We start from the raw sequence: 27,972 nt of genomic DNA on the forward strand, positions 1-27,972 counted from the left end.
ATAATTTGGTGATAAGACTTCCAAGAGCTCTTAACTGTTCCTGCTTTCACAGCACACACAGGAAATGATTGCTTATTTTTATATTCAGCGAGCCCATTCTCAGAGATAATAACAGTGTCTCAAGTGTCTAACAGGTTCTGTGACAATAGAGAGATGATTCACTTACTGTTTGTAATCATATCTTCTCATTTGCAGCTTTTCCTGGAAATGAGAAATGTATTTCTCTGAATGACACACTTCTTTTATCTGTCATCGCTCAAAATTGCTGACAAACCCCATGCCTTCCCTTGTGTTCTGTCGCTTATTTTCATGCGTTTTTATTTTTTTTATGCTGATTATTTACTCTCATTTTGCTCCAACCTTTCCTTTCTCTAAACACAAAAGAAGAAATGTGTAACGCTGTTTTATTTTTCATTCAGTTTCAATGAATTCCCTATTATGCTATTTTAAAGTCTCCTAATGTTGTTTTGGAGTCTCCTACAACAGGTTTACTTGCAATCAAGGTCAAAAAACACGAGTTTCACACGATACTCTGAAATTGCACATCATCTCAATTTTCAAAGAGTCTGAAAAGGGTTCGTTCGAAGATTAAACCCCTTTTTTCTGCGAGCCTACTCTGCTGTGTGCTGCGAATTAGCTCAAAGGAAATATGAATAATTAACCATAACTTGTTATAATTAATTATGAATATTTGGATCAGTTAATCCGATTAATTTGGTGTAGTTTAATATATCAATCAATTAATCAGTTTGCCCAGCGAACACTCAGTATTGATTATTTATTAATTCTAAGAAATGTTAATTCATTTTTTTTTTGTTCATTTATAGAACAGTTTGTCCATAAATGAATACAGAGAAGTCATTTTTTTTCGGGCTTAATGCGTCTTTCCTATGACCTTTGCTTTTTTACATGGCTACATATTTTTGGACCAATTAACAGAACAGTCGTATCAGATGGTAGCCCTGGTAACTGAGCCCCGTTCTGCTCTTTCGGGTGATGGTTTACGAACCTCACAGAGTGGGTCTTAACCCCTAGGAGTCTGAGCTGTTTTGGGGCCCTTTAGAAGTTTTGACATGCTCTGACATTTGTGATTTTTTCAGTTGCTTATAAACACATTAATGGCAAAAGTGTAATTACACTGTATTCAGCACAAACTGGGCTACCATAATATGTGAGCAACATGTATGTACATGCTTGTATTTTTGAGAGAAAAATGTTTATGCGCGGTTTTTGAGAAAACAATTAAAAAAATGATAATTAAGGCCTCAAAACACACAAGAGATACGTGTCCACAAGACTTTTGAATAATGTGTGTATTTGGCGAGAGTTTTGCTTCAAACTGATGAGAGAATCATTGCGCCTACTCATTCACATGAATAATGCTGGAGATCACCTGAGAGGACAAAAGAACATAATAGCCCACATAATGAGCTGCATAATGAACAAGCTTCAGTGTGACTGAGAGACCAAAAAATGCTCTTCTTATTCATATGTCTCATGTTTGTGAGACAAGTATTCACTAAGCTAGAGGTCATTTTCTGAAGACTATCTGAATGAACGTCTTTGACAGAGAGGCTGCAGATCGCGCATCATGTTTGTTTTCTTTATTTTACGAAAAGCTAAATATTTTGTTTTTATTGTGACTGTACACAAAAAAAAGAAACTTAACAGATTATAATGATGTATAACACCTATTGCCTGAATAATAAAAAACGACAGAGTTATTTGAGTCTCTTTGGCACTGATAAGAAAAAAAGAGAGCAGAGGAAGAAGGTTAAAGAGTATTTGTTAAATATAACAAATTATTGTGTGTCTGATTGGTCAGACGGCCCAGTGATTGGTCTACTCTGCTCTGATTGGTCTTGATATACATTTATATGAAGAGGAATGACGGTTTATCAGTATCAATTGACCTATCTGTAAGCCCCACCCATCGAACACAGATGAGCCAATGGCAGTTGAGTATCAGTTGCGCTGGGACTGGAACTCGGACATCTTTAGGTTTCAGCGCCATGGAGAAACATTGGAAGATCCGAAGCTCTCATCGGTTTGATGGTGTTTATGCTACAAAAATGGTAAAAGGATGTGCCTGGGATACTGTAAAACTGATTCCAGCTATCCTGAGAGGATTTTCTGGTGGTCATACTCTCATTAAGTTACGATTAAAGTTAGTATATATTTTTTATATTTCTGTGAGTTTAGCCATGTTTAAGGTCTACATTATCTGTCTTACTAAGGAGGACTTCTATTTTGATGGGTATTATGGTCTATGGGTAATGAAAGGGAGAGCTAGCAGTTTATCTGAGTTGTTTTCAGATACAAAATGTACAGTTTATTAGCACCCCTGAACAGGCACACGGTCTGTATATGTTTGTTTACTGTTAGTAGTTGTATGAGTGTTTTTGTATAATTTGCTGTGTATGTAATGATAATGCAACGGAGAGAGAGAGCGTTTGTGAATGAGACGTTGATTTGCACTTCTGCTTTGTTTTTTTGGAGTGAAAAACGATGTAATAAACTTCATAAACCATCAGTTAAGTTTGGCTATCATTCGGACAGGGTCCACTACATTCTGTGTCCAAAAACAACTTGGGACAAGGTTTTCACACTGACAGCTGTCATTGTAATGGTGCGTTCACACCGGATGCGAATGACGCGATTTGCGCGAGTGATTTACATGTTAAGTCAATGCAAAGACGCGAATAGACATTCTGCGGTGCGATTCGTGCGAATGACCCGATTGGCGTGAATTGAGCGTATCGCCCCGAGTTGAAAAATCAGAACTTTGGCGAATATTCGCGCCGCGTTAACCAATCAGGATCTTGCTCTAGTAGTGACAACAATAAGGAGAAAATCTGTATATTAATATCTGGTTCAGACAATATGATTATCACTGTGATAACATTAAATGACATGAAACACAACCCAGTCTCTTTTTGTTAAATGCAAGTTTATGTTTGATCAATAATACAAAAGTATAAGTAAAAGGTATAATAAGCTATACATGAAATAAAGCAAACAATTCAGTCAAACATTCAAAGTCAGCGCTAGTCGGCTACAACGGTAACGTAAAGTTATTGCCTAAAAATAAAAAAGTAATGAAAATTCACTTTGCCCTCAGCCTAAACGAGTTGCCAGGGAACAAATTATAGATCCATGAGACCAAAGATCGGCCGTTACATCTACACAAGACGAATTATAGCTGGAGACACTACAGGACATCAGAGCCAGCGGCAGACGGCAGAAGGACTGGCCGAGGAAAGGCTGCTCTCACCGGGGTTAACGAGCGCTGAGCGCCGCTGATCCATTCGATAGCGTTCACACCGGACGCGAATGACGCATGTAATTCATGTGAAATTCGCTTCATTCGCGCGTGACATTCACTTCACAACAGACGTGAATTCGCCTCATGGGAGGGGCTTCTGCCAGCGGCTCATCTCGTTGTGAAATGGCTGACATGGGCTGTGTTTACACGTCTTTTACTGTTAATCTGTGACAAAACATAGTTTTAAGACTTTTTCAGGCGATAATGTAGTTGTTTAAAGCCCAAATATGTGGTTTATTTATAAAGAGAGTGCCTATTTGAACATTTTATCTGGTGTTTTTGGAGTTGTAAGCTCCAGTGGATCAGCGGCGCTCAGCGCTCATTAACCCCGGCGAGAGCAGCCTTTCCTCGGCCAGTCCTTCTGCCGTCTGCCGCTGGCTCTGATGTCCTGTAGTGTCTCCAGCTATAATTCGTCTTGTATGTAACGGCCGATCTTTAGTCTCATGGATCTAGAATTTGTTCCCTGGCAAATCGCTTAGGCTGAGGACAAAGTGAAGTTTCATTACTTTTTTCATTACTGCTTACCGATAGGTAAATTCTAGCTTGAGTCTCATTCTTTTGAAGTGCAGCAAATGTCTTCTCCTCCAGTCTCAGATACAACTACAGTGTTTGAGGGCGGGGCAAAGTTGACATTGTTCGCCAGCAGCCAATGACCTTTGGCTATATTATTAACAGGAAGTGAGACTGGAATCTCTGACGGCTTGTTTCTGCAGTTCAGAATCGATTTTTTTTCTTTTAGGAGACAAAAACTCAATTTATCTGCACTTTGATATTTAAAGACGTTCACAAACAGCTGCTGTATTACACACGGCATGAAATTAAATATCTGAAAAGCACTTTAAGTTCCCTGAAAATATGTGGAGTCATGCATTTGTTTGTTGTTAACATTCCCCAAACATTTTCAGTAATTATACATGTTTTACATTTAGAATGAATGACATTTTCTAAAAACAGAAACCAGAATAACAAGCTTCAGACGACTTGAAATAGGCTATATGGACTGCCTTTATGATTATGACATTATATATAGATAATTTATTTCAGTTTGAAAGCCTCAGGTCCCATGGATGAACTATTCCTTTATATCAAAGGAACCTGATACAATCTCTTCCGCTCTGACTTGCATTAATGTAATTCATATATTCATTTACCATGAAGGCCTTTGTGAAGTGAAATGAGCGTGCCTTCTCATATTTTTTAAGCAATGGATGAAATTAGGTTTGAGGAACACTATATTGAAATGAGTAAAAACATTTCAAAAAATCCATGTGAAAAGGTTTAATAAGATCGATTTGTAGAATGTTCAAAAAAGGGGAAGTAATTAAGTACAAGTCAAAATCATGGAAGGTGATTGGTCAGCTCAAATGTCCATCATCCCTAATAACTCCTTTACTTCATCTAATAGCTCCCTTCTGCTTTTACTTTTCAGAAAGTCATGTGCATCTGACTGATTGTGCAATTGATTCTCTCCTCTGCAGATGAAATCTACCCTAAAGTCTACCACACCTGCTTCTTTATTGTCACTTATTTTGCTCCATTGTGTTTGATGGTCCTGGCATACATTCAGATCTGTCATAAACTCTGGTGTCAACAGGTATGTAAGCATTCGTGACACGTCGTAGTTAAGCCCAACTGTTTATGACAATATGTTTCTGTAAATTCTGGCCCTTTTCCAAAGCGTAGTGAGCTTCTATCACAGCTTTCCCCCGCATATATGTGACTCTGGACCACAAAACCAGTCATTAGGGAACAATTTTTGAAATTGAGATTTTTACATCTGAAAGCTGAATAAATAAGCTTTCCATTGATGTATGGTTTTGTTAGGATAGGACAATATTTGACCAGATACGACTATTAGAAAATCTGGAATCTGAGGGAAAATCTCCTTTAAAGTTATCCAAATGAAGTCCTTAGCAATGCATATTACTACTAATAACACATTATTGATATATTTACGGTAGGAAATTTACAAAGTATCTACATCTTCATTATGATCTTTACTTAATAGACACAGGAAAAGACACATGACTGGTTTTGTGCTCCAGGGTCACATATAGTAAGGGAACTTATCATTAACTAATGACCCAGCTAACAGGAAACCTTCTCAGAACGTTCTGGCAAGGTTGTCTCAAAGTTATGAGCAAATTTTTTTTTCCAGGAACGTTAATAGAACGCTCGTTCAACGTTATCTGGTGTTTCATAATGTTCTCAAAAAGTTAACAGAAAAACATTACCTATACACTATTTATGGAATGTGTTTTTTATGTTTTTCAAATAGTTTCAGATGTTCAGAGAACTTTCATAAGTAACATTTCGATCATTTTTGCAAAATTAAATGTTCCCTTAGTGTTTGTATAAAAAACAAAACAATTATTATTTACAAAAAGCAAACATAATACCAAACAGACGTAAAAAGATAAAAAGTGTATAATTGTTTAAGATTCATGTTTAAAAATTCCTATGCATAGACATCCTAAAGTGCTTATTATAAATGTACCTATTTTATAGTGTATAGTTAAAACGACAATCATTTTTTAAAACGTACACAAATCCTAAGTCTTTACTTGGTATCACTGTATAATAACTGCACGCTATGAATCATTAGTCAAGCATTAGTAAACAGTTATTTCATCGTTTATAAAGCATTAATAGACATTAATATGCAGTTTATAAATACAGCGGTAACACTTTACAATAAGGTTGTGTTAGTTAACATTAGTTAATGCATTAGTTAACATGAACTAACCATGAGCAGTACATTTGTTACTGTATTTATTCATCTTTGTTAACGTTAGTTCATAAAAATCCAGCTGTTCATGGTTTGTTCATGTTCACAGTGCATTTACTAATGTTAGCAAGATGCATTAGTAAATGTTGAAATTAACATGAACAAAGATAAATAAATGCAAATGCTTTATTCTTGATTTATACGCTAATCTATGATGTGTTTAATAATTGTATTTTCATACTTTATTAATAATTTCTAAATTAAGTATTTCATTATTTTCAAACAGTTATTTAGGAGTTGTCAGTGGTTCATCAGATCATTTAGAAAGTGTAAGTAAATGATTAATAAACTATTTAAATCTACATTTATACATATTATTATTTAGACATATAGTAACAGTTACTCAGTGTGTTAATAAATGCTTTATTAACATGTATTCCTACTGTAGTTCATGATTAATTCATGTAGTTATGAAACATTAGTTCAAGTTAGCTATTTCTGTGAGCTCATCTAAAGTGAGGAGGATTTATTATGGAAGTTTGTTTCCGTCAGAGAATAAAACAGTTTAAAAGATAATTGTGACTTTTTATCTCACAAATGTGAGTTTACATCTTGCAATTATTTGTAATAGTTATAAAGTCAGAATTGCAAGATTTAGAGTCAGAATTGTGAGATAAAACTAGACGCAAATATCTTTTTTTATTCTGTGGCGTAAACAAGTTTGCATATCGTATGCCTCAAAGCTTTTACAAAGGAGATTTAAAAGCTGCACTGCTGATCTATAATGTTTAAAAGTTAGTAATGAGGTAGTTTTGACACTCTAAAATATTTTATTATATTATTATTGTTTTATAAAAAATATATTTGTTGTATTTTGGCACTCCTGTAATCCAGTGTCTAACTAATAAAATGTATAAATGTACATTTAAATAGTTTATGAATCATTTACTTAATATTTCTAAATGATCAGATGAAGCACTGACGACTCCTAAATAACTGGGTTGTAAATAATGAAATACTTAATTTAGAAATGATAAATTGATCATTAATATGAAAAATGTGAATACAGATGAAAATGAAAATACACGTAATAAACACATTATAGATTATAAATCAAGAATAAAGCATGTTTTTATAAACATAATTCATAAATTCATGTCTGTTAACTGTCACTGGCCCACCGGTGGGCCCATTTGCCACTGCATGTTTAAAACAATTATATCCTATATTTATCCTGATCTAATGTTGACAAGCTACATATCATTTGAAAGCTTACGAACTCAAGATTCATCCTGTGGAAACCGTTTTGAAATCGGATTTTGCGTTACCATGGAAACGGTACTCTAAATTCTTCTAGAGGCTCCTCCCCTAGTGGGCGTCGTCATGTTTCATATTACAACATTTATTTAAAAAACTTTATAATAAAAAATTGTTCTAATCTTGACAAAACACATCGTTGGAAAGGTCTGAGTCTCACGGTTCTATATCTGCCAACTGTTTTGTAAAATATTTGGACAAAAATACATACATTTGTTACAGGAGATTGCATAAAAAAAGTCTATGGAATTTCAATGACACCCGGTGGGTTAGGGTTAGGGTAACAAAATCTCATGGGAAATTCAATTTTTGTGATATCAACTTCAAATTTGGAACACAAATTGGTTAGACATTTGGCTTTGATATGATAGTAATTTTAGAGTACAAATTATTTTGTAACATATATATTTTATATAAAATATTTAGTACAGTTTATTTGATTTACAGTAAATTTAAACTTTCATAACCTTATTCCACTTGAGCCATAATCTGCTGACTGTCTTCTTTAAAATGAGACCAAACTTATGTCTATATTCCAAAGCATTCTTGAATTGCAACCATTTAGGTTTGGATAGTGCATCTTCATGTATATTTTCAAAAAGGGGGGTGACAGTTAACAGGTTAATGCTTTATAAATGATGAATTAACTATTTACTAATGCTTAACTAATGCTTCATAGCGTGCAGTTATTATGAAGTGTTATCCTTTGCTTGTGCATTGTGAATTGCCCCATAACTCCCAGTGCTTCATCCCGAGCAGATTCCTGGGACCACATCGGTGCTCCAGAGGAAGTGGAAGTCTCTGCAGTGTTCAGCCCACGCTGTAGGATCGGGAGAATCGGTGAAGGTGAGAACCAGCACCGTCTCAGCGGAGATCAAGCAGGTGAAAGCCCGACGGAAGACGGCGCGCATGCTGATGGTGGTGCTGTTTGTGTTTGCGCTCTGTTACCTGCCCATCAGTGTGCTCAACATCATGAAGAGGTAAGAACTGCGACACTTGCACAGGTAGTGTGTGTCTGTGTGTGTGTGCCTACGCCTCCTCTGTCTCTGTGTGTGACTCTCACAATGCCTGTCAAGAACATGTCTTGATAAAGTTTAAAATCAGGAGATTATATTTTGCATGAACTTATTTTTAGGACCATTAAGGTTTTCTTTTGCATTGGGATGTCATTCTAATACGAATTCATGACTTTTTAAGAGGGTTATGATTCTCTTTATTCTCAAAAGTGATCCACATTAGATTTTCATTTTTAAAAATAGTTGTTATATCATCATAATTAAAGGCACGCTGCTATGAGTTATACACACCTAATAATTAGTGCTGTCAAAATTAGCGCGCCAGCGCATGCGATTCATTTTTAAGGAAATGTACTGTAAAATAAAGTGCAACCATTTAAGGTGTGTGGATTTCAGATTACAGACACTTAATATAAAGTGTAATTGCTGGTCATTAAAATAATGTCAAAATGAGAATGAATGAATGATCCTAAAATTGGCTTCATTTTCTTTATTCAAATACTTTTTCTTTTTCCTTTAATTTTTGGGTAAAAACTGTCCTAGGTTTCATTCACAAAATATTTGAACAAACCAATATAGACTGGATACACGTTATCCTACAGAGTTAAGTCATATATACTGTATATTTGAGCGAGTTTGACAAGGGCCAGATTGTGACGGCTGGGTCAGAGCATCTCCAAAACTGCAGCTCTTGTGGGGTGTTCCCGGTCTGCAGTGGTCAGTCTCTATCAAAAGTGCTCCAAGGAAGGAACAGTGGAGAACCGGCCACAGGGTCATGGAGGACCAGTGGAGAACCGGCCACAGGGTCATGAAGGAACAGTGGAGAACCGGCCACAGGGTCATGAAGGACCAGTGGAGAACCGGCCACAGGGTCATGAAGGAACAGTGGAGAACCGGCCACAGGGTCATGAAGGACCAGTGGAGAACCGGCCACAGGGTCATGGAGGACCAGTGGAGAACCGGCCACAGGGTCATGAAGGACCAGTGGAGAACCGGCCACAGGGTCATGAAGGACCAGTGGAGAACCGGCCACAGGGTCATGGAGGACCAGTGGAGAACCGGCCACAGGGTCATGGAGGACCAGTGGAGAACCGGCCACAGGGTCATGAAGGACCAGTGGAGAACCGGCCACAGGGTCATGAAGGACCAGTGGAGAACCGGCCACAGGGTCATGAAGGACCAGTGGAGAACCGGACACAGGGTCATGGAGGACCAGTGGAGAACCGGCCACAGGGTCATGGAGGACCAGTGGAGAACCGGCCACAGGGTCATGGAGGACCAGTGGAGAACCGGCCACAGGGTCATGGAGGACCAGTGGAGAACCGGCCACAGGGTCATGGAGGACCAGTGGAGAACCGGCCACAGGGTCATGGAGGACCAGTGGAGAACCGGCCACAGGGTCATGGAGGACCAGTGGAGAACCGGCCACAGGGTCATGAAGGACCAGTGGAGAACCGGCCACAGGGTCATGAAGGACCAGTGGAGAACCGGCCACAGGGTCATGAAGGACCAGTGGAGAACCGGCCACAGGGTCATGAAGGACCAGTGGAGAACCGGCCACAGGGTCATGGAGGACCAGTGGAGAACCGGCCACAGGGTCATGGAGGACCAGTGGAGAACCGGCCACAGGGTCATGAAGGACCAGTGGAGAACCGGCCACAGGGTCATGAAGGACCAGTGGAGAACCGGACACAGGGTCATGGAGGACCAGTGGAGAACCGGCCACAGGGTCATGGAGGACCAGTGGAGAACCGGCCACAGGGTCATGGAGGACCAGTGGAGAACCGGCCACAGGGTCATGGAGGACCAGTGGAGAACCGGCCACAGGGTCATGGAGGACCAGTGGAGAACCGGCCACAGGGTCATGAAGGACCAGTGGAGAACCGGCCACAGGGTCATGAAGGACCAGTGGAGAACCGGCCACAGGGTCATGAAGGACCAGTGGAGAACCGGCCACAGGGTCATGAAGGACCAGTGGAGAACCGGCCACAGGGTCATGGAGGACCAGTGGAGAACCGGCCACAGGGTCATGGAGGACCAGTGGAGAACCGGCCACAGGGTCATTAAGGACCAGTGGAGAACCGGCCACAGGGTCATGAAGGACCAGTGGAGAACCGGACACAGGGTCATGGAGGACCAGTGGAGAACCGGCCACAGGGTCATGGAGGACCAGTGGAGAACCGGCCACAGGGTCATGGAGGACCAGTGGAGAACCGGCCACAGGGTCATGGAGGACCAGTGGAGAACCGGCCACAGGGTCATGGAGGACCAGTGGAGAACCGGCCACAGGGTCATGGAGGACCAGTGGAGAACCGGCCAAAGGGTCATGAAGGACCAGTGGAGAACCGGCCACAGGGTCATGAAGGACCAGTGGAGAACCGGCCACAGGGTCATGAAGGACCAGTGGAGAACCGGCCACAGGGTCATGGAGGACCAGTGGAGAACCGGCCACAGGGTCATGAAGGACCAGTGGAGAACCGGCCACAGGGTCATGAAGGACCAGTGGAGAACCGGCCACAGGGTCATGAAGGACCAGTGGAGAACCGGCCACAGGGTCATGAAGGAACAGTGGAGAACCGGCCACAGGGTCATGGAGGACCAGTGGAGAACCGGCCACAGGGTCATGGGCGGCCGAGGCTCATTGATGCACGTGTGGAGACGAAGGCTGGCCCGTGTGGGCCGATCAAACAGACGAACTACTGGAGCTCAAACTGCTCAAGAAGTTAATGCTGGTTCTGATAGAAAGGGGTCAGAATACACAGAGCATCTCAGTTTGTTGTGTATGGGGCGGCACAGCCACTGACCAGTGCCCATGCTGACCCCTGACCCCTGACCCCGCCCAAAGCACCAACAGTGGCACGTGAGCATCAGAACTGGACCACAGAGCAATGGAAGAAGGTGGCCTGGTCTGATGATCACGTGTTCTTCTACATCTCGTGGATGGCCGGGTGTGTGTGCGTGGCTCACCTGGGGAACACATGGCACCAGGTGCATTATGGGAAGAAGGCGTGGCGGCGGAGGCAGTGATGCTTTGGGCAATGTTCTGCTGGGAAACCTTGGGTCCTCCATCATGTGGATGTTACTTTGACACGTCCCACCTACCTAAGCATTGTTGAGCCCATGTCCAGCCTTTCATGGAAACGGTATTCCCTGGTGGCTGTGGCTCTTTCAGCAGATAATGCGCCGCCACAAAGCACAAATGCTTCAGGAATGGTTTGAGGTGTCGACTTGCCCTCTAACTTCCCCAGATCTCAATCCAATCGAGCATCTGTGGGATGAGCCGAACAAACAAGTCCGATCCATGGAGGCCGCACCTCACAACTTACAGGATTTAAAGGATCTGCTGCTAGCATCTTGGTGCCAGATACCACAGCACACCTTCAGGGGTCTAGTGGAGTCCATGCCTCAACAGGGGGACCAACACAATATAAGGTCATAGTGTTATGCCTGATCAGTGTATGTATATGACTTAACTCTTTAGGATAATGTGTATCCTGTCTTGCAATGTTTGGCATTGGGTTTAACTAAACAGAAAATATTCTGTCATCGTAAAAAATAAATAAAAGTAATATAATCTTAAAAGAATGTGTGGTAGTAATGATTATGAATATGAGTAATGTGAGGCGTTCTTTAAGGCATGAGACACTGCTGAGATTATATCTGTTAATTATGTGTCTCTTTGTAGCCGGAGTTCAAACCCACTAATCTGTAATGAAATTGTATGTAGTACTGTTTTAAAAGATTCTAAAGAGTCTCCCTGTCTTTATTTCACCCACAAAAATAATTTATAACTGGAATTTTACATTGAATAAAATGTAAATGGTGCTTGTCTATCATTGCCCAAGGGTGTTCTGGGTGTTTACCAGGGCTTTGCTGTGTGGCTGTCAGATGTATAGGTGCAATCCAACATAGATAATCATAATCTTGTTAACACTTGTCAACACATAACCTTTGACACATTCTGTTGACTATGGGGCGGTTACCCGTACAGAGAATAGGGCTAGTCCTAGACTAAAATGCCGACTCTATAGGTCGTTTTTCAAGCACATTATTACAACCTTTATTTACGCTTTAAAGTCATGCGCCCTCTAGCTGGTGTAAAAATAATGACAGTGTTGTGTTACGTCTGTCGTCATGAAATGAATCGTTACCAATCAAAATATGTGTTCATTTAAATGCTGTGTGGACTTTTTAACACCATTTAGCAAAAATCATCCTAAAAAACAAACTACACACACCCCACCCCCAAACCTACCCGTGATTTATAGAGCATATACACTTTATGAGCACATGCGTTCCCTGGGATCAAACCCACGATCTAGTGCTGTCGATCAATTAAAACAATGAACTAGATTAATTGCAAATTTTTTTGTGATTAATCACAATTAAAAACACTTACGTTTTTAATAATGTAATAATTTCACAGTTAATCTCCAAGTTAATGTAGAAAAATACATAAATACAGTTATTTTAAATACTTGTTGTAATATCATCTTTATAAGGCCAGTATCACTGATACTGATGTCTGGATATAATTGATTTTTCCCTCAATTTTAGATATTAATTATAGCCATTCAACATTACAGTGTAATTGAAAGCTATCAATGTTTTACCATTTATTAGGCTTCAAAAATATAACCACTTTTAATTTATGTGAACTTAAAACAATCCTCACATAAACCCATAATAAATGTAATATTTACCTGTACCGGTCTAACAGGAAATATAAGATACAGAAATTAAATAGTTATCAAACAGTCTGCACTGCATAAATTATGAATTAAATATAGATTAATCCTTATTAAAGCTACAAAAGTTATTTAGTCATATATATATACACATACACACACACACTTGTTCTGTAATGTACTGCTCTGAGAGAGAAGGTTGAGGATCCAAATGCAGCTTTATTTTAAAGGGTAATCCACACTCGTAGTCAACAAACAGGCAAGAGGTCATAACAGGTAATCCGTCCAATCAGGCAAACAAGACAGGAGAGACAGGCAAGAAATCCAAACGCAAGAAACCAGGGAAAACGCTCAGAAATGCAAAAGGCCTATTGTGTGAACAAAACAAGACTTCACAATGAGTGACTGAGATGGCCAGGCTTCTATAAGGTGAGGTGAACAGGGTAATGAGACACATGTGGATGTAATCAGGGATGATGAGTCCGGGCAGAGAGTATTATGGGTAATGTAGTCCAGGGGCGATTCTAGGATTTTCATTTTTGGGGGCTCAGCCCTCAGTGAGGGTATGAAAAAAAAAATGGTAACACTTTAGTTTAGGGTCCAATTAACACTATTAACTAGAAGCTTATTAGTATGCATATTAGGATATTGGCTGTTTATTATTACTTACAAAGCAAATGTTAATGCCTTATTCTGCATGACCATATTGTACATACCTTAATCATACAATGTAGGCAGGTTTGTAATCACTGAGATCCCAGATGTGAGGTAGTTAGGGGGGTTCGACATATGTGCATTTTAAAATGTTCTGACCGTCAAAAAATTAGAGAACAATTACTTGAAAACCATGTCAGTGGGCAGATATGACTGATAAAGTTTTTCCATTTTCGTCAGTGAAGACAGTAAACATATGTTTAACTGATATTTATATGTTTTATGAATCATTTTCGTAGACACGTTAATATACTGAAGGCTACCAGAAGAGCTAGGTAACTAAATGTATTCAATTAATTCACAATATGCACACATTCATTACTAACCTTATGCCCAATACAAGCTGAAAAAGAGCTTTTTTGTTTACTGAATGCTACAAATAGAATTATATTAATTTACAATATTCACACATGCATTAGTCTTATACCTAATCTGAAGAAAACGGCTTTGTTAATATTAGGCCTATTTCAATTCAAAATGGCGAAATTAGACAAACGTTTATTGAATTTGCCTGAATGTTTTTGTCATTTGTGTAACATTTCTGATTCAAAGAAGCAGCTGTCAAATATGAAACGTTTAGTTTAGCTACATATCTTGCACTTGATGTCGAGTCCTGCTGCTAAAATTTGCGCTCAGCCTCAGGAGCTTCTGTGTGAGCATAAAGCCCGCCTACTCTGATTTGATTGGTTTTCTCAAATATTTTGACATTGGCAGACCAATGAGGCTCAGATCAAAACCGAAACCGAAGCCTCCCACCAGTTTCATATGTTATAAAGGTTAATCACACATTTTTAGGGGGGCTGGGCAGAAGTTTGGGGGGGATGTAGCCCCTCTAAAAAGGGCCTAGTGACGCCCATGATGTAGTCTTTGATGGAGTGACAGTCCGGGGTGGCATGCCCTCTGGTGGAAATCACAGGGCACTCTCACTGGTGATTGTGACACATTCATTTACATTTATTCATTTAGCAGACGCTTTTATCCAAAGCGACTTACAACTGAGGAATACAGGAAGCGATCCGTCATGAAGAGGCGAAGAAATGCAAAAAGTGCCTGAAATACTAAGTTTTGGACATTACTCAGAGTAGCCTAAGCTAGAACAGGGAAGGGATAGAGGAAAATAGAGAAAAAAGACATATTTTTTTTAATTTTTTATAGAAGATAAAATGAAATGCTCGCGGAAGAGGTGAGTTTTCAGCTGTCTTTTGAATGTTGTCAGTGATTCTGCCTTCCGGATGGCGTTGGGAAGATCGTTCCACCAACAGGGAACGGTGAATGTAAATGTTCTGGAAAGGGATTTCATCTCTCTCTGTGATGGTAACACAAGCCGTCACTCATGAGCAAAAGCAAGCGTCAATGCCTTGAACTTGAGTAGCGAGTGGTAGCCAGTGCAGAGAGATGAAGAGAGGTGTGACGTGGGTCCTTTTGAACCATTTGAAGCGTTTTGATTGCACACGATGGAAGTCCAGTCAGAAGCGCATTGCAGTAGTCAAGCCTAGAAATGACCAGGGCTTGGACGAGAAGCTGTGTTGCATGCTCTGTAAGGAACAATGTTGTGCAGCGCGAACCTGCATGAGCGAACGGTCTTTGAAATGTGGACTTTGAAGGACAGCTGGTCATCAAAGATTACTCCAAGATTTCTGACCGACCCTGAAGGGGTAATCAAGGATGAACCTAGCTGGATGGTGAAGTCGTGTTGTAGAGTCGAATTAGCAGGGAAGACGTGAAGCTCAGTCTTTGCCAGGTTGCCAATATCCATCATTCATTTATATAGTCACAGATTGTGCTGGTATAATACACACAAACACGAAGATGAAGATATTAATGTAGCCTTTAATAAATCCACAGAGGAAGAGAGGAACGTAACACACATACAAACATCAACGAGACCTGAAAACAATGAACAGAAACAAGGGAACAGGTGCAAATGAAGGTGATTAACGATACACAGCTGACAGAGATGAAGACTCTGCCAAACAAGGCAGGGGAAAATGGTGCAAATTAAAACAAAGTCCAAGCAGAGGTGACTTTGTATATACTGTATATATATTTATATAATTGATATCATAAATATAAATATTTTATATATGAATATAACACATTTTCCTAAATATATACATGCATTTGAGTTAATATAAATGCTGGGAACCGATAAAAAAAAAAATCAATAAATTAATCGAATTTTTTCTGTAATTAATCGCAAGTTTTTAATATTTTGATATTGTATTCATTTCAGTTACTCTCCAAATTAATGTAGAAACAATTTAAAGACGGCATATTTTAAATATGCGTTGTAATGGCATGTTTTTATGAATGAAGGCCAGTATCACTGATGCTAATGTCTCTATGAAACATTAATGACGTTACATTACAGTATAACTGAAAGATACCAATTTCAACATGTATTAGGCTTTAAAAAAACAACTTTTAATTTAATTTATCTTAAAACAATCTTTACATAAACCCTTTATAATAAATGTTATATTTACCCATGTTTGACCGGTACAGAAATGTAATAGTTATCAAACACCTTTCTTAACTGCATAAATAATAAATGAAATATAGATTAATCATCATTAAAGCTACACTTGTCTCTGTTCCCGTTGTTCTGTGATATTTTTAACTCATTTAAGACTCCTAATATGAGAATACTCGACAAAACTGGCGTTTAGGCAAAATACTCTGTGTTTTTGGTTATTGTTTGTTCAAGAGTAAAAGAGAACTCAGTGTGTGCACGAAACTGACGCGAGTCCGTCTGTGCGTCGTGTGTGTGTGTGTGTGTGTGTGTCAGGGTTTCTCAATGAGCTGACAGACGCACCCACACAGACAGGACACTGACATACAGCGCGTTCACTTGTGTCTTGTTTAAAAGCATTTACATGAATAAGATCATATAATGTAACGCTAGGCAAAAATGAATGTAAAAACGGACGCTGCGTTAATTGCGTTAAATATTTTGAATGCGTTAAACTGAAAAAATGAATCACCCACGTTAACGCGTTAATTTGCCCGGCCCTAGTTAATATACATAATATACATCTATAATATATATGTTAATATACACTGAACAAAATGGTAATAATCATGCTGTCTAATACGCTTCTTGATATGCCACACCTGTGAGGTGGATGGATTATCTCAGCAAAGGAGAAGTGCTCACTAAAACAGATTTAGACAGATTTGTGAACAATATTTGAGAGAAATAGGCCTTTTGTGTACATGGAAAAAGTCTTTGAGTTCAGCTCATGAAAAATGGGGGCAAAAACAAAAGTTTATGCGTTTATAATTTTGTTCAGTGTATGTAATGTACATTAATAAATGTTTATTTTGGATGCGATTAAATAGTGATTAATCAATTTGACAGCACTAATATAGAGATAATGTTATTAGGGGAGCGCGGGGCACAACCTAACGCGGGTTAGTTGTAACACACATGGTTTAACACTTTCAACACATGCCAGGATGACGAAACTAAGTGTGTTTACTAGCTGCGCTTTACATTGAGCCCCTATTAGAACTACGCTATTCTATACTTTTATGAATTCTTTTGAGAAACCATGAGCAAAGGGTGAATAAAGACTGAGAATCAATGTTCAGAAGTTATTCATTATTATTGTTTTTAATTATGCTTTATAGCTGTATTTAGCGATGTGTTTGTTGTCAAACTCAAAAATGTGTATATTTTTAATGATTAAAAAAGTCATTATTTTATTTAAAAAAGTTAATAATTGTATTTTATTAAAAAAATATTTTAGTTTGTCTTGGATATTTTTATTTTATTTTATCAGATAACATGTCATATGGTCATGTTATAATGTACCCCACCAATGAGGCATGTTGTTATTTCACTTCTTTTGGGGTAAATCAAGAAAAAAGTATACACTGTATTAATGAAACAAAACCACATAATTGCACTAGACATGTGGGAAATTAATGTGGGAAAAATAAATACTCTGAACCCCAAGTGGATTTACACAAACTGAGAAAGTCAAAAAGCGTTCGGTTGTGCCCCTACTTTTCACTTTATTTAAACAATTCATTTAGATTTAACACCATTCATGGTTCAAATGTGATTGTTCTTTGACTTCACTTGATGTTTTCATTTTGAAATAAATGATATTATTTTGTCGATAAGTCAGTTAAACAGCATTGCCCTGGATAAGTATTTCCCCCTCACCCGTTTAAGGCGCTTTGCAGACTGCATGTATTGAGCTGAACAGAGGCTGCCAATAAAATACCAGGGAATATTTGAAACAATTGCTTCATTTATTCAAAATGTTCTGTTTTTGATGGATGCATTGTGTTTTATCTGCAGGGTATTTGGCGCTTTTAAGAACACAGACAACAGAGAGACTGTCTATGCCTGGTTCACCTTCTCACACTGGCTTATATACGCCAACAGTGCCGCCAATCCAATTATCTACAATTTCCTCAGTGGTGGGTATTTCACAGCTTTCAGCTACATCAGAGGTCTTCAATTCTGCTTCTGGAGACCGAGTGTCCTCCTTCTTTACACGGCAGATGCAAATCATCATCTTGTTAGCTGCGTGAACTGATCCGGGCGTGTCGTATCAGAGAGATATAAAGATGACCAGAGTTCAGAACCACTGCGCCGCATGCCGTTTCCTCCATCTGCTGGTCACATTAAGCCATCGCACATTTCATTCCCTTTGCCTGCAAACACACACACAAGACTTCAAAGCTTTCAAATGCCTCTTGCCCTCCGGAAACATCCCGCACCTTTTCATTCCGAACAGGCACACTAATAATTTCTTCATTAGCATTGCAATATTCTCTTTGTGCGCCGGGGTGCGGCTTTGATAGCGTTGAGTACATCATTACTGGTCATTTCAAGGATGGTTTTGACATCATCTAGAGCAGTTTGGAGGATTCAGTGCACCTACTGAACATGAATTAATTCCTCCAGTCACATGGGGACCACCATTTTGAATTTGAAAGTTCTAAAAAGAGCAGATGAAGTTTTATTTAAAGCAGAATATAACATACACTGACAGAAAAAGTGCAAAAGTGGTATCTTTATGGTACAATAGCCATTAGAAGGACATCTTTGTACCTTATCTAGCCCTAAAAGGTGCATTTTGGTACCTTAGAGTTGTAATATGTACCCTTGAGGCACTACTATGTACATTTTAGGGGTAAATAAGCTACAAGGGTTATGCCCCAGTGGCAAGCTTTTGTACTCCTAAAGGTATAATTTTGTGCAATTTTTTTCGAAAGGCCCTTTCACACCGGATGCGTAACGAAAAAGCGAAGCGGAAAAGAGAATATTTCATGTGTGAATAGTTCGCGTCAAAAGCCTCGACACGAATTTGCGACGTCTGTGACGTTTCAGAGCTCCAACATTTCCAAACATTCGCGGCGACAGCTGAGAAAACACGGACACTTCATCATCCAGTGAAGACGAGCTTCTCATTTTATTTAAAAGAACAGAGAGTCTGAAGGGGAGTATGCTAATACAGGAGCTAAAACTTTATCATGGCTGGTTCTGCACTTACTTTCAAATGTCCGTGGGACAATTTGAGGAGCTCCTCCAGAGACAGTAGCAGCGCATCTGACGAGACACACACACTTCAGGAACCGATCGATCCGGAGCAACTGTTTCCAGTTGAGTCCCAATGTAAACATTTAAGTGCCACAGTCGTACTGACGAAACACATTCACTTTCCATAGTCGCGGACACAAGGTTTAGAAAAAAATCAACGAGTTTTAACTCAAAAGGTGATGTTATGGTTGTCTGTAGCCTACAGTGGGCAAACACAACTACAGCTGAAATCTCATGAGAATGCGATACCTGGCAAAGGTTAATGTTGATTGAATAGCTAATGACATCAACTGGACATTTCCTCACCTTTGTTTCCGTGTATGTGATTGGTTAAGCCTTTTCTGTCACTGCGAGAGTTTAAAAAAATCAGCATTGAAACCGAAAAAAATTAACGTTTCTTCGCCACAGCACATTCGCGTTCGGCGTGGAAGCACTCATTACACAAACAGCCAGTGTTGAGGTAACGCATTACAAGTAACTTGAGTTATGTAATCAGATTACTTTTTCAAGTAACTAGTAATGAAACGCATTACTTTTAAAAGTTACCAAAAAATTACTTTTTCAAATAAGTAACGCAAGTTACTTTGCTCTCCCATTTATTGACTGACAGCTCTCTTGTCCCAATGTTGAGAAAAATCATAAGTGCAGAGGCCTTGTGTGTAAAAATGAGGGTTATTGTAGTTCTAGACTAAATGTGAGCATGTGTTTACTAATCTCACTTGCACAAATAAGATTCAGTAGTCCTCAAAATGGATAAAATCGTTTAAATGCATAATCAGAATATGCAAACCTCCAAATTTGAAATAAAACAAATATTTTTATGCATTTAATCTCACTTTATTGACAAGTGTGCTTGCTGCTGACCTTCGATGATTCAGTTAAACTATAAGCCAAAATTGTTAAAAAAAGCAAAAACTGCTTTCTCCAGCGTCCTATTCTTCAGTTATCCAGAATAGCAGCACAGCTAAAAGGTTTGTGTGAGCTGCGCCCTCTACTGTACACGTGTGAATTTGCATTTCCTTCAGCCTGAGGCTTGTTATTTCAATTTTGGTGTGAAAGGGTCTTTACATTTGGCCAAAAATATAACTTTTTTTGTTATAAAAAATACAAAAGCAAACAAGTCCAGCCCAGGTGAGAAAAAGTAACGCAAAAGTAACGTAACGCATTACTTTTCTTAAAAAGTAACTATTATTGAAGTGACGTGTGGCCAAGTATGGTCACCCATACTTGGAATTTGTGCTCTGCATTTAACCCATCCAAGTGCACACACACAGTAGTGAACACACACCCGGAGCAGTGGGCAGCATATTGCTGCGGCGCCCGGGGGAGCAGTTGCGGGTTCGGTGCCTTGCTCAAGGGTCTCACCTCAGTCGTGGTATTGAGGGTGGAGGAGGGCGCTGGTTATTCACTCCCCCCAGCGACAATTCCTGCCGGTTACAAGTCCGACTCTCTAACCATTAGGCCACGACTGCCCCAAACTAAGAAACGTAATTAGTTACTTTTTAATGGAGTAACTCAATATTGTAATGCATTACATTTCAAAGTAACTTTCCCCAACACTGCAAACAGCTGATCAAAAAATAAAACCATCGCACAAATTATTTGTACGTCAAAATCGCTTCCAGTGTGAAAGGACCTTAAGAGTATATAAAACACTGTCACTTTTACATGCACTATAAAAAAATGTTGTTTCAAGTGTGCATGTTGCCAAGTTTAGCCAACTTGAAATGTGAAGTTGTACTAAGTGACATTTGTGTTGACTAAACTTAACTTTAAGGCAGCACATGTTTTTTTTACAGTGTGTGTAAACACAAGACTAGGGCCCTATTTTAATGATTTAGTGCTCTTAGGGCATGTCTGAATCCACATTTGCTAGTTTAACGAGAGGAAAGCGGTTCAGCACGTATGTCACATGATCCAAAAGGGTTGTGCCTCGTCTCTTAATGAGTCATGGGTGTGTTTTGGGTGTAACGTGCAATAAACCAATCAGAGTCTCATCTCCCTTTCCCTTTAAAAGCCAATTTCGCTATATCGATATATCGGTGGATTCGCTATTTACATGTGAGCGGAAAGACTGAGCACTTCTCCAGAGAGGAATCCTTTTATTTTTAATATTTAAATGTGTGTGTGTAATAAACAGTGTATACGCGTTGTGCTCCGCTATAGGCACATATTTCTAAAACACCCTTAAATAACACAAAAATACTGCACTATTGACTTTAGAGCAGGTTTGTGTTGGTCAGTGGTCAGTGGTTTTCAGTTCCTCACAATAGCAACGCTCCAACAATGCTCCTGATCACACCTGGTGTTCAGACCAGACGCCCATGGGTGAACAGATGAGCAGTGCATTTGATATTTAAACAACGTGAAAAAGCGAACTGTGTCAGGCTGAAACTAGCAAAAAACACTTGCCTGACATTGCGCCAGGTGTATGATAGGGCCCTAGGGGATTTTAGTTTGCCTTTCTGAAAGATGATGGATGTTGTAAAGCATAAAGGAAACCACTAAAATCAGCATCTACACACAAGTAATAGTCTGTGGTTTGCTCTGGCTCATATACGCATTGCACACAGGTAAACCTGTCACTGGTCACAGTTGTGAATGTAGATAAAATAACCTTTGTTTAGTAACATTAGTTTACACTGGAACAAGTGTGGGTGTTACTGAAGTTCTACATGTTCATTTTAGTTTAGTTTAGAGCTTTATTTATCCCCTTGGGGCAGTTAGTTTAGGCTCTCATAGTGCTTCACATATAACACTTGACCCATATACATTGAAATACTCAAAACACAAAACCCAGAAAAAAAATCATAATAATAATCAGGCAAATTTGTTAACGAAGTGCGTCAGGCACAAAAGTAAATGTATAATGATTTGTAGAACATCTAATTGTCCTTAAACGTTGCCCCAGGGGCATCCACTAAAAGTCCAAATGCAACGGGTGTGTGCGATCTCCTAATATTTCGTGCGCCTTACTCAACACTCGCTGTTGATAGTAAGATGTAAGGCGTAAGGGAACTCCCATCATTTTTGAGCACATAGTGACAATACCTTGTATTTGGGAATGACGCATGAGACCGTTTAATCCACAGCACACACTCCTTAAGTTTTATTTTTGGAAAAGCAAATACAATGACTGCTTCTGTTCTCTCTGGGAACCTCTCTGTGTAAATATTATAAGAGACCTGGTGCCAGATTTACTAACATCTTGCACCAGTGCAAACACTCTTTTGGCGTTAAAAACTACTGTCAGGGTTTACTAAGGACACGCAGTGAAGAATTAGCGCTGAAAAGCTGTGGACAGGGTTATTTTTGCTGCTGATCTTATTGCATATGCATTTGTAGGAGTTTCCCTTTCAGGTGCAGTATTTATGAGTGGAGAGTGTTTAAATGAATCACGCAAGCTGATTTACTTTGATTTGCGCTCGTCAATTTACTGGTGTTTGAGCCATTATTTAATGCTCAAAAGCATGTCTTAAACCAGACACTAATTTGCGCTGCTCTTGGTAGATTGCGTTGGTCATTATGGAAATGATCCAGCTGCGTCTGTGTTTTTTAGTAGATCACGTGCAGAACTTTCCACTCCCATCTGTGCTTTTTTTGGGATGGCACTCTCATGCTAATTTGCCCTGTTTAGTAAATCTGGCCCCTGGTGTCAATGTTGTTTCGGAAAGTGCATGTAGTTTCATTTGGCTCTCTAAAGAGTAAAATACATGTGCTCCATTATTTGTGAAAAAAATGTGGGTTTAAATGGATTATTGAAATGTTTGTTAAAGGAGCTATATGTAGAACTCAGAACCCTTGTTGTTAGCGCCACCGGTGGCTGTTATGTGAACTGCAGCCAGTATCTTATGCTGTGTTCACACCAAACGCGAATAGAGCGTCAGGAGCGAGTGATATCAATGTTAAGTCAATGGAAAGGCGCGTAGACGCGTGTCTGGAGGTCCTGCGGCGCAACAGATGCTCCCAGCGGCGCGAATTGGACGCGAATTGAGCATATTGCGTGATACGTGCACTACACGCGAGTGGTGCTTTTTGTGCATTCATGCGTTGGAAGCGAATTCGCGTCTGACGCCCAAGTTGAAACATTTTTACTTTGGTGTCAATTTGCGTCGCATTAACCAATCAGGAGCCTGCTTGCTGCTGTCATGTGGTAAAGTGACGTGATGAGAGACCCTGCATAATTTAAAAATACTACTATTGTGTCACAAAATGTAGTTTTAAGACTTTTTCAGGTGAGAATGTAGTTGTTTAAAGCTCAAATCTGTGGTTTATTTATAAAGAGAGTGCCTATTTTTTTTTTTTAATAATCTTGTGTTTTTGGAGTTGTGAGATCCAGGCGCTCAGCACTCAGCGCTCATTAACCCCGGCGAGAGCAGCCTTTCCTCGGCTAGTCCTTCTGACGTTTGCCGCTGGCTCTGATGTCCTGTAGTGGTTCGTCTTGTGTGGATCTAACGGGCGATCTTTTGTGTCATGAACCTATAATTTGTTGTCTGCCAAATCGTTTTGACTGAGGGCAAAGAGAAGTTTCATAACTTTACTTTTTTAAGGATATTTAAATATACATGCAGTGAAGATAATGTAGGAGTTGCCTGGACCACATTTGTGTGGCTATTAATGATTAATATATATTTTTTTATGAAAATGAAAAGAGGCAGAGTGGTGTTTTATGACATATTTCTCCTGGAGCGCCTTGAACGCGCGTCTATTTCGCTTCAAACGCTCAATTTATACGCACGTCTAATTCACTGTGGACATGCAAATGGTTTCAAAATGTTCAAGCGTCCAACTAGACGAAGTAGACGCGATTTTGACGCTCTTTTCGCGTTTGGTGTGAACGCAGAATTAGGCCGTGTGTCCACCAAAGCGTTTTTTCACACGGCTGACTGGTGTATACAATTGTTTTCAATGGGAGCGCCGCATTTTTAGAACGCCATGGCGCTGAGCGAGTATTTCGTGCTTTTTTACTGGTTGCCGAGAGTTGAAGAGTGTTCAACTTTGAGTAAAACACAGCGCTCATCACTGTCACTTTTCACCCAGCCGTCCAATCACAGTGGAGGAGGGGCAGGACAAATACAACACAGACCAACCGTCACATTCTGCTTCCACAACTTCAACAGATGAAAACAGATGATGTAGAAATCAATTTAAAAATGTAGATGCATTTTCTGTGAAGCTGCTTTGAAACGATATGTATCGTGAAAAGCGATATACAAATAAATTTGAATTGAATTTAATTGAATGAATACAAGCAGCATAACAACGGAAAAAAAATATTTAAAACAAGAGTCAGAACAAATATTTTACATTGTATCTGCATTTTTATATAGGATCAATACAGAAACAAACTATCTGTGAACTAGTAACACTTCCGCAGATATTCCGTTTCATAACAAGCAAAGAGTCTCAACTGGAAAAACGCTGCGCTGCCAAAACGCTCTCAAGTGCTCACAGCGAGGCATTTTCAGCTGGATAAAAGCGCTTTGGTGACCACGCGGCCTTACTGCTCGTGCACACGTAACGTACAAGAGACTGAACGGGATTCAAGGGCCGATATACATCCAAGCGACGGTTAGATGAATTTGTGAATATGTGCTGCACGCTTTCCTCTCAATAACAAAATAAATACACAACAAAATTGTGAAAACAGCAAGCATTTTTTCAAATAAAGCATAATAAAAGCATCTGATCATAGAACCGTGGATATGTTTGCATGAACTCTACAATTCAGCACTCTAGTAAAGTCATGTTACATTTATTTATATATTAAGAACTTTATACAATAGATTGCTTAAAATCAAGCAGCTTTACCGTACTAAACATGAAAGATAGTGTCAGTGTCTCATTTCATCAGAAGTACAACTTCATTTTCTACTATAAAGCAACTCCAGTGTGTTCATGTTTTTACTCGTGGATGTCTGACCGCGACCGACTGAACGGGGAAATGAACTGGAGAAGGCGGAGCCTCCGCACACACCTACCTATTATGTAATCGCCAATAGTTGTACAAAGGTGTTTATCAGCTTTGGCAAGCTGTTTCGAACTCCCAAAACAAACTCCAAATGAAGTTCGTTTTGGCCTGATTTTGTTCGAAATGACGTCACTTCAGTTCATTCTTCGATTTTGCATGAAGTATATCAGAGGTTTAAGATAAACATGTAAATATGTGCTGCACACTTTCCTCTCCATAACAAAATAAACCAACCTGATCTAACAGTAATTCGTAGATATTTTACAACGTGGCTATTTTGTACGATTTTTGCTAAATCGTACGAATTATCTATCCCCCAACCCCGCCCCTAAACCTACCCGTCACTGAGGTTTAGACAAATCATACAAATTTGTACGAATTAGCCACTTTGTAAAATACGTACAAATTGGTTGTGAGATAGCGTTGCATAAATGCAACCAAAATGCCAGCAATGAGAAAACAGCAGTTCAGAAAGCATCTGATCATAGCGATGAGGATATGATTGCAAATCTCTGCGATTCACAGGCATCATATTTAAGAATATATTAAAGGAACACTCCAATATATAAATAGGCTAATTTTCCATCTCCCCTAACTTGACTCTTCTGTAATTACATCGTGTACTAAGTCTGACGGAAAATGAAAAGTTGAGATTTTCTAGGACGATGTGTCTAGGAACTATACTGCGTAATAATCAAGAGCCGTCCCATGAGTTATCATTGCGCCGCTGCACTCATGGGACGGCTCAAAGCTCTTGATTATTACGCAGGAATGAGAGAATAGTTCCTGCCATATCAGTCTAGACCCCCACAACTTTTCATTTTCCGTCGGTCTTAGTACACGATGAACTACAGAAGAGTCAAGTTTTAAATAGGAAAAATATCGAAATATAATTTTTTTTTGCAAGATGCTAACGGACTAATCAGATTCAATGATCTATGCTAAGTGATGCTAAAAGTGCTACCGCCAGACCCGGAGATCGGCTGAATGGATTCAAAAATGGTCAAACTCTAGAGGAGACGGAGAATGAGCCTATCTTCAAAAATAGTGGTGTGTTCCTTTTAGACTATGGACTATATAGATCTGGCGAAAGAGTGAGGCTATAGTTTGAATAATTCACTTTTCTTTGCACGACACACTGACATTACAGTACAGCTCTTTCGGTATTATCCTGAACAAAAGCATTCGTTTCATGTGCCATTGAACGGAAGAGAGGCTCTCAGGAGCTCGTAAACTTCACAAGCTTTTGATTTTCCTGAGGCCTTCAAATAAAATTCAGTTTACAGGCTTTCATAGACAACACAGAGTCGGGGAAGGTCTTGTTTGTTCATTTTCATTACAAGCTGTTCACACATTGGCAATACATTTTACATATATCCATATACAAATGCCATTGTTCATTGTTAGTTCAAGTTATCAAATGCAATCTTATTTGAATCAAACCCTGTATGTATCCTCGCAGGTAAATTTCGAGAGGAGTTCAAAGCAGCGTTCATCTGTCATTGCTCCGGTGGAGACGAGACACACAAGGAGAGAGTCAGAGCGAGAACCAGCACAGATAGCCGCAAATCCCTGTCGACCCAAGTGAACAACTTTGACAACATCTCCAGGATATCTGACCAGGCTGTGTAGCGCCACTGTGGGAAGGGTTTGCTGGGTTAATCCTACGGGTGCCACTTCAGCAGTCACGACCGCCGCATGTTTCCACCTGCGAGACTCATGGATGGAAGGATCGAATGGACCTATTAGCCTCTGTGAATTACCCACACTTTTTGAAAATGACATTGTGTCTGGCGTAAGAGCACATGAACCTTCAGTGGAATTGAAATTTGTACCCTGTGAGCCAAGAGGTTATTTTTCTGCTCACGGCTCGGCTGGGCCACAGGTGACGTACCCCATAATCCCCAGAGATGATGTGCATGAAAATAACGGCTTGTCTCTGAAACGCAATGCTTTCCTTCAATTGGAGGCCAATGATGATAGAAAGGAAGCAAAAAAAAAAGTATTTGATGATGTGTGTCATTTTTTCAGTGTTAAAACACTTCCAATCTTATGTAATGACAATGGTAAGCAATGTGTGGCTTAAGTTCTCCACTGAAACAACGCTCTGTTTGTTTGAGCATCATAACCAGCTGAACACAGTGAACACGTGTGCATTTTGGACAGCACTATTCGTTTGACTGATGCATTCGGCTAGCCTGTTTGAAAACAAACATTATTTTTGCATGCACAAACTGCTTCAAGTACTTTTGAACAAAATTGATATATATTTATTTATATATATGAATTTTTGTTTCATGCTAAAGCAATGTACAATTTGACATTTGTAATGCTTCTCTAAGAATACTGTTTTGTCATCTTTTCAGGAACAGCTTACTCGCTCTGTAACACTTCACAATAAGCTTTCATTAATTAACTACATAGATAAAAATGTGGGGTTAGTGTTTTCTGTTAACCGATGTTATTTTCAAATCAACAAAACGAACACGCCCCTATTTTGATAGCTCCGCCCCACACATACGTAACCCAGGCAACGACTATGGCAAAATCTGGTATGATGTCATCAGTAATTGAAAGCTATGTGTGTTACTATGGTTATCCAGGTCAAAGTTCAGTGAAAAAGTAATCGCTTACATCCCAAAAAATACAAACA

The 27,972-nt window shown here is 39.4% G+C and overlaps 1 protein-coding gene across 1 annotated transcript in view; it reads left to right on the plus strand.

Annotated features, from left to right (window-relative positions):
- hcrtr2 (hypocretin (orexin) receptor 2) overlaps positions 1-26,951 on the plus strand; it is a gene marked incomplete at both ends in the record, with an annotated part of 84,220 nt that extends 57,269 nt beyond the window's left edge. The window contains 4 exons of the mRNA XM_079842204.1: positions 4,804-4,919; positions 8,130-8,350; positions 18,101-18,222; positions 26,782-26,951. Of these exons, the coding sequence (XP_079698330.1) occupies positions 4,804-4,919; positions 8,130-8,350; positions 18,101-18,222; positions 26,782-26,951 (629 nt within the window). The remainder of the gene's footprint in view (positions 1-4,803; positions 4,920-8,129; positions 8,351-18,100; positions 18,223-26,781) is intronic.
- Between the last annotated feature and the right edge of the window lie 1,021 nt (positions 26,952-27,972).

Source organism: Gobio gobio (assembly GCF_949357685.1).
Source record: "Gobio gobio genome assembly, chromosome: 18".
Lineage (NCBI taxonomy): Eukaryota > Metazoa > Chordata > Actinopteri > Cypriniformes > Gobionidae > Gobio > Gobio gobio.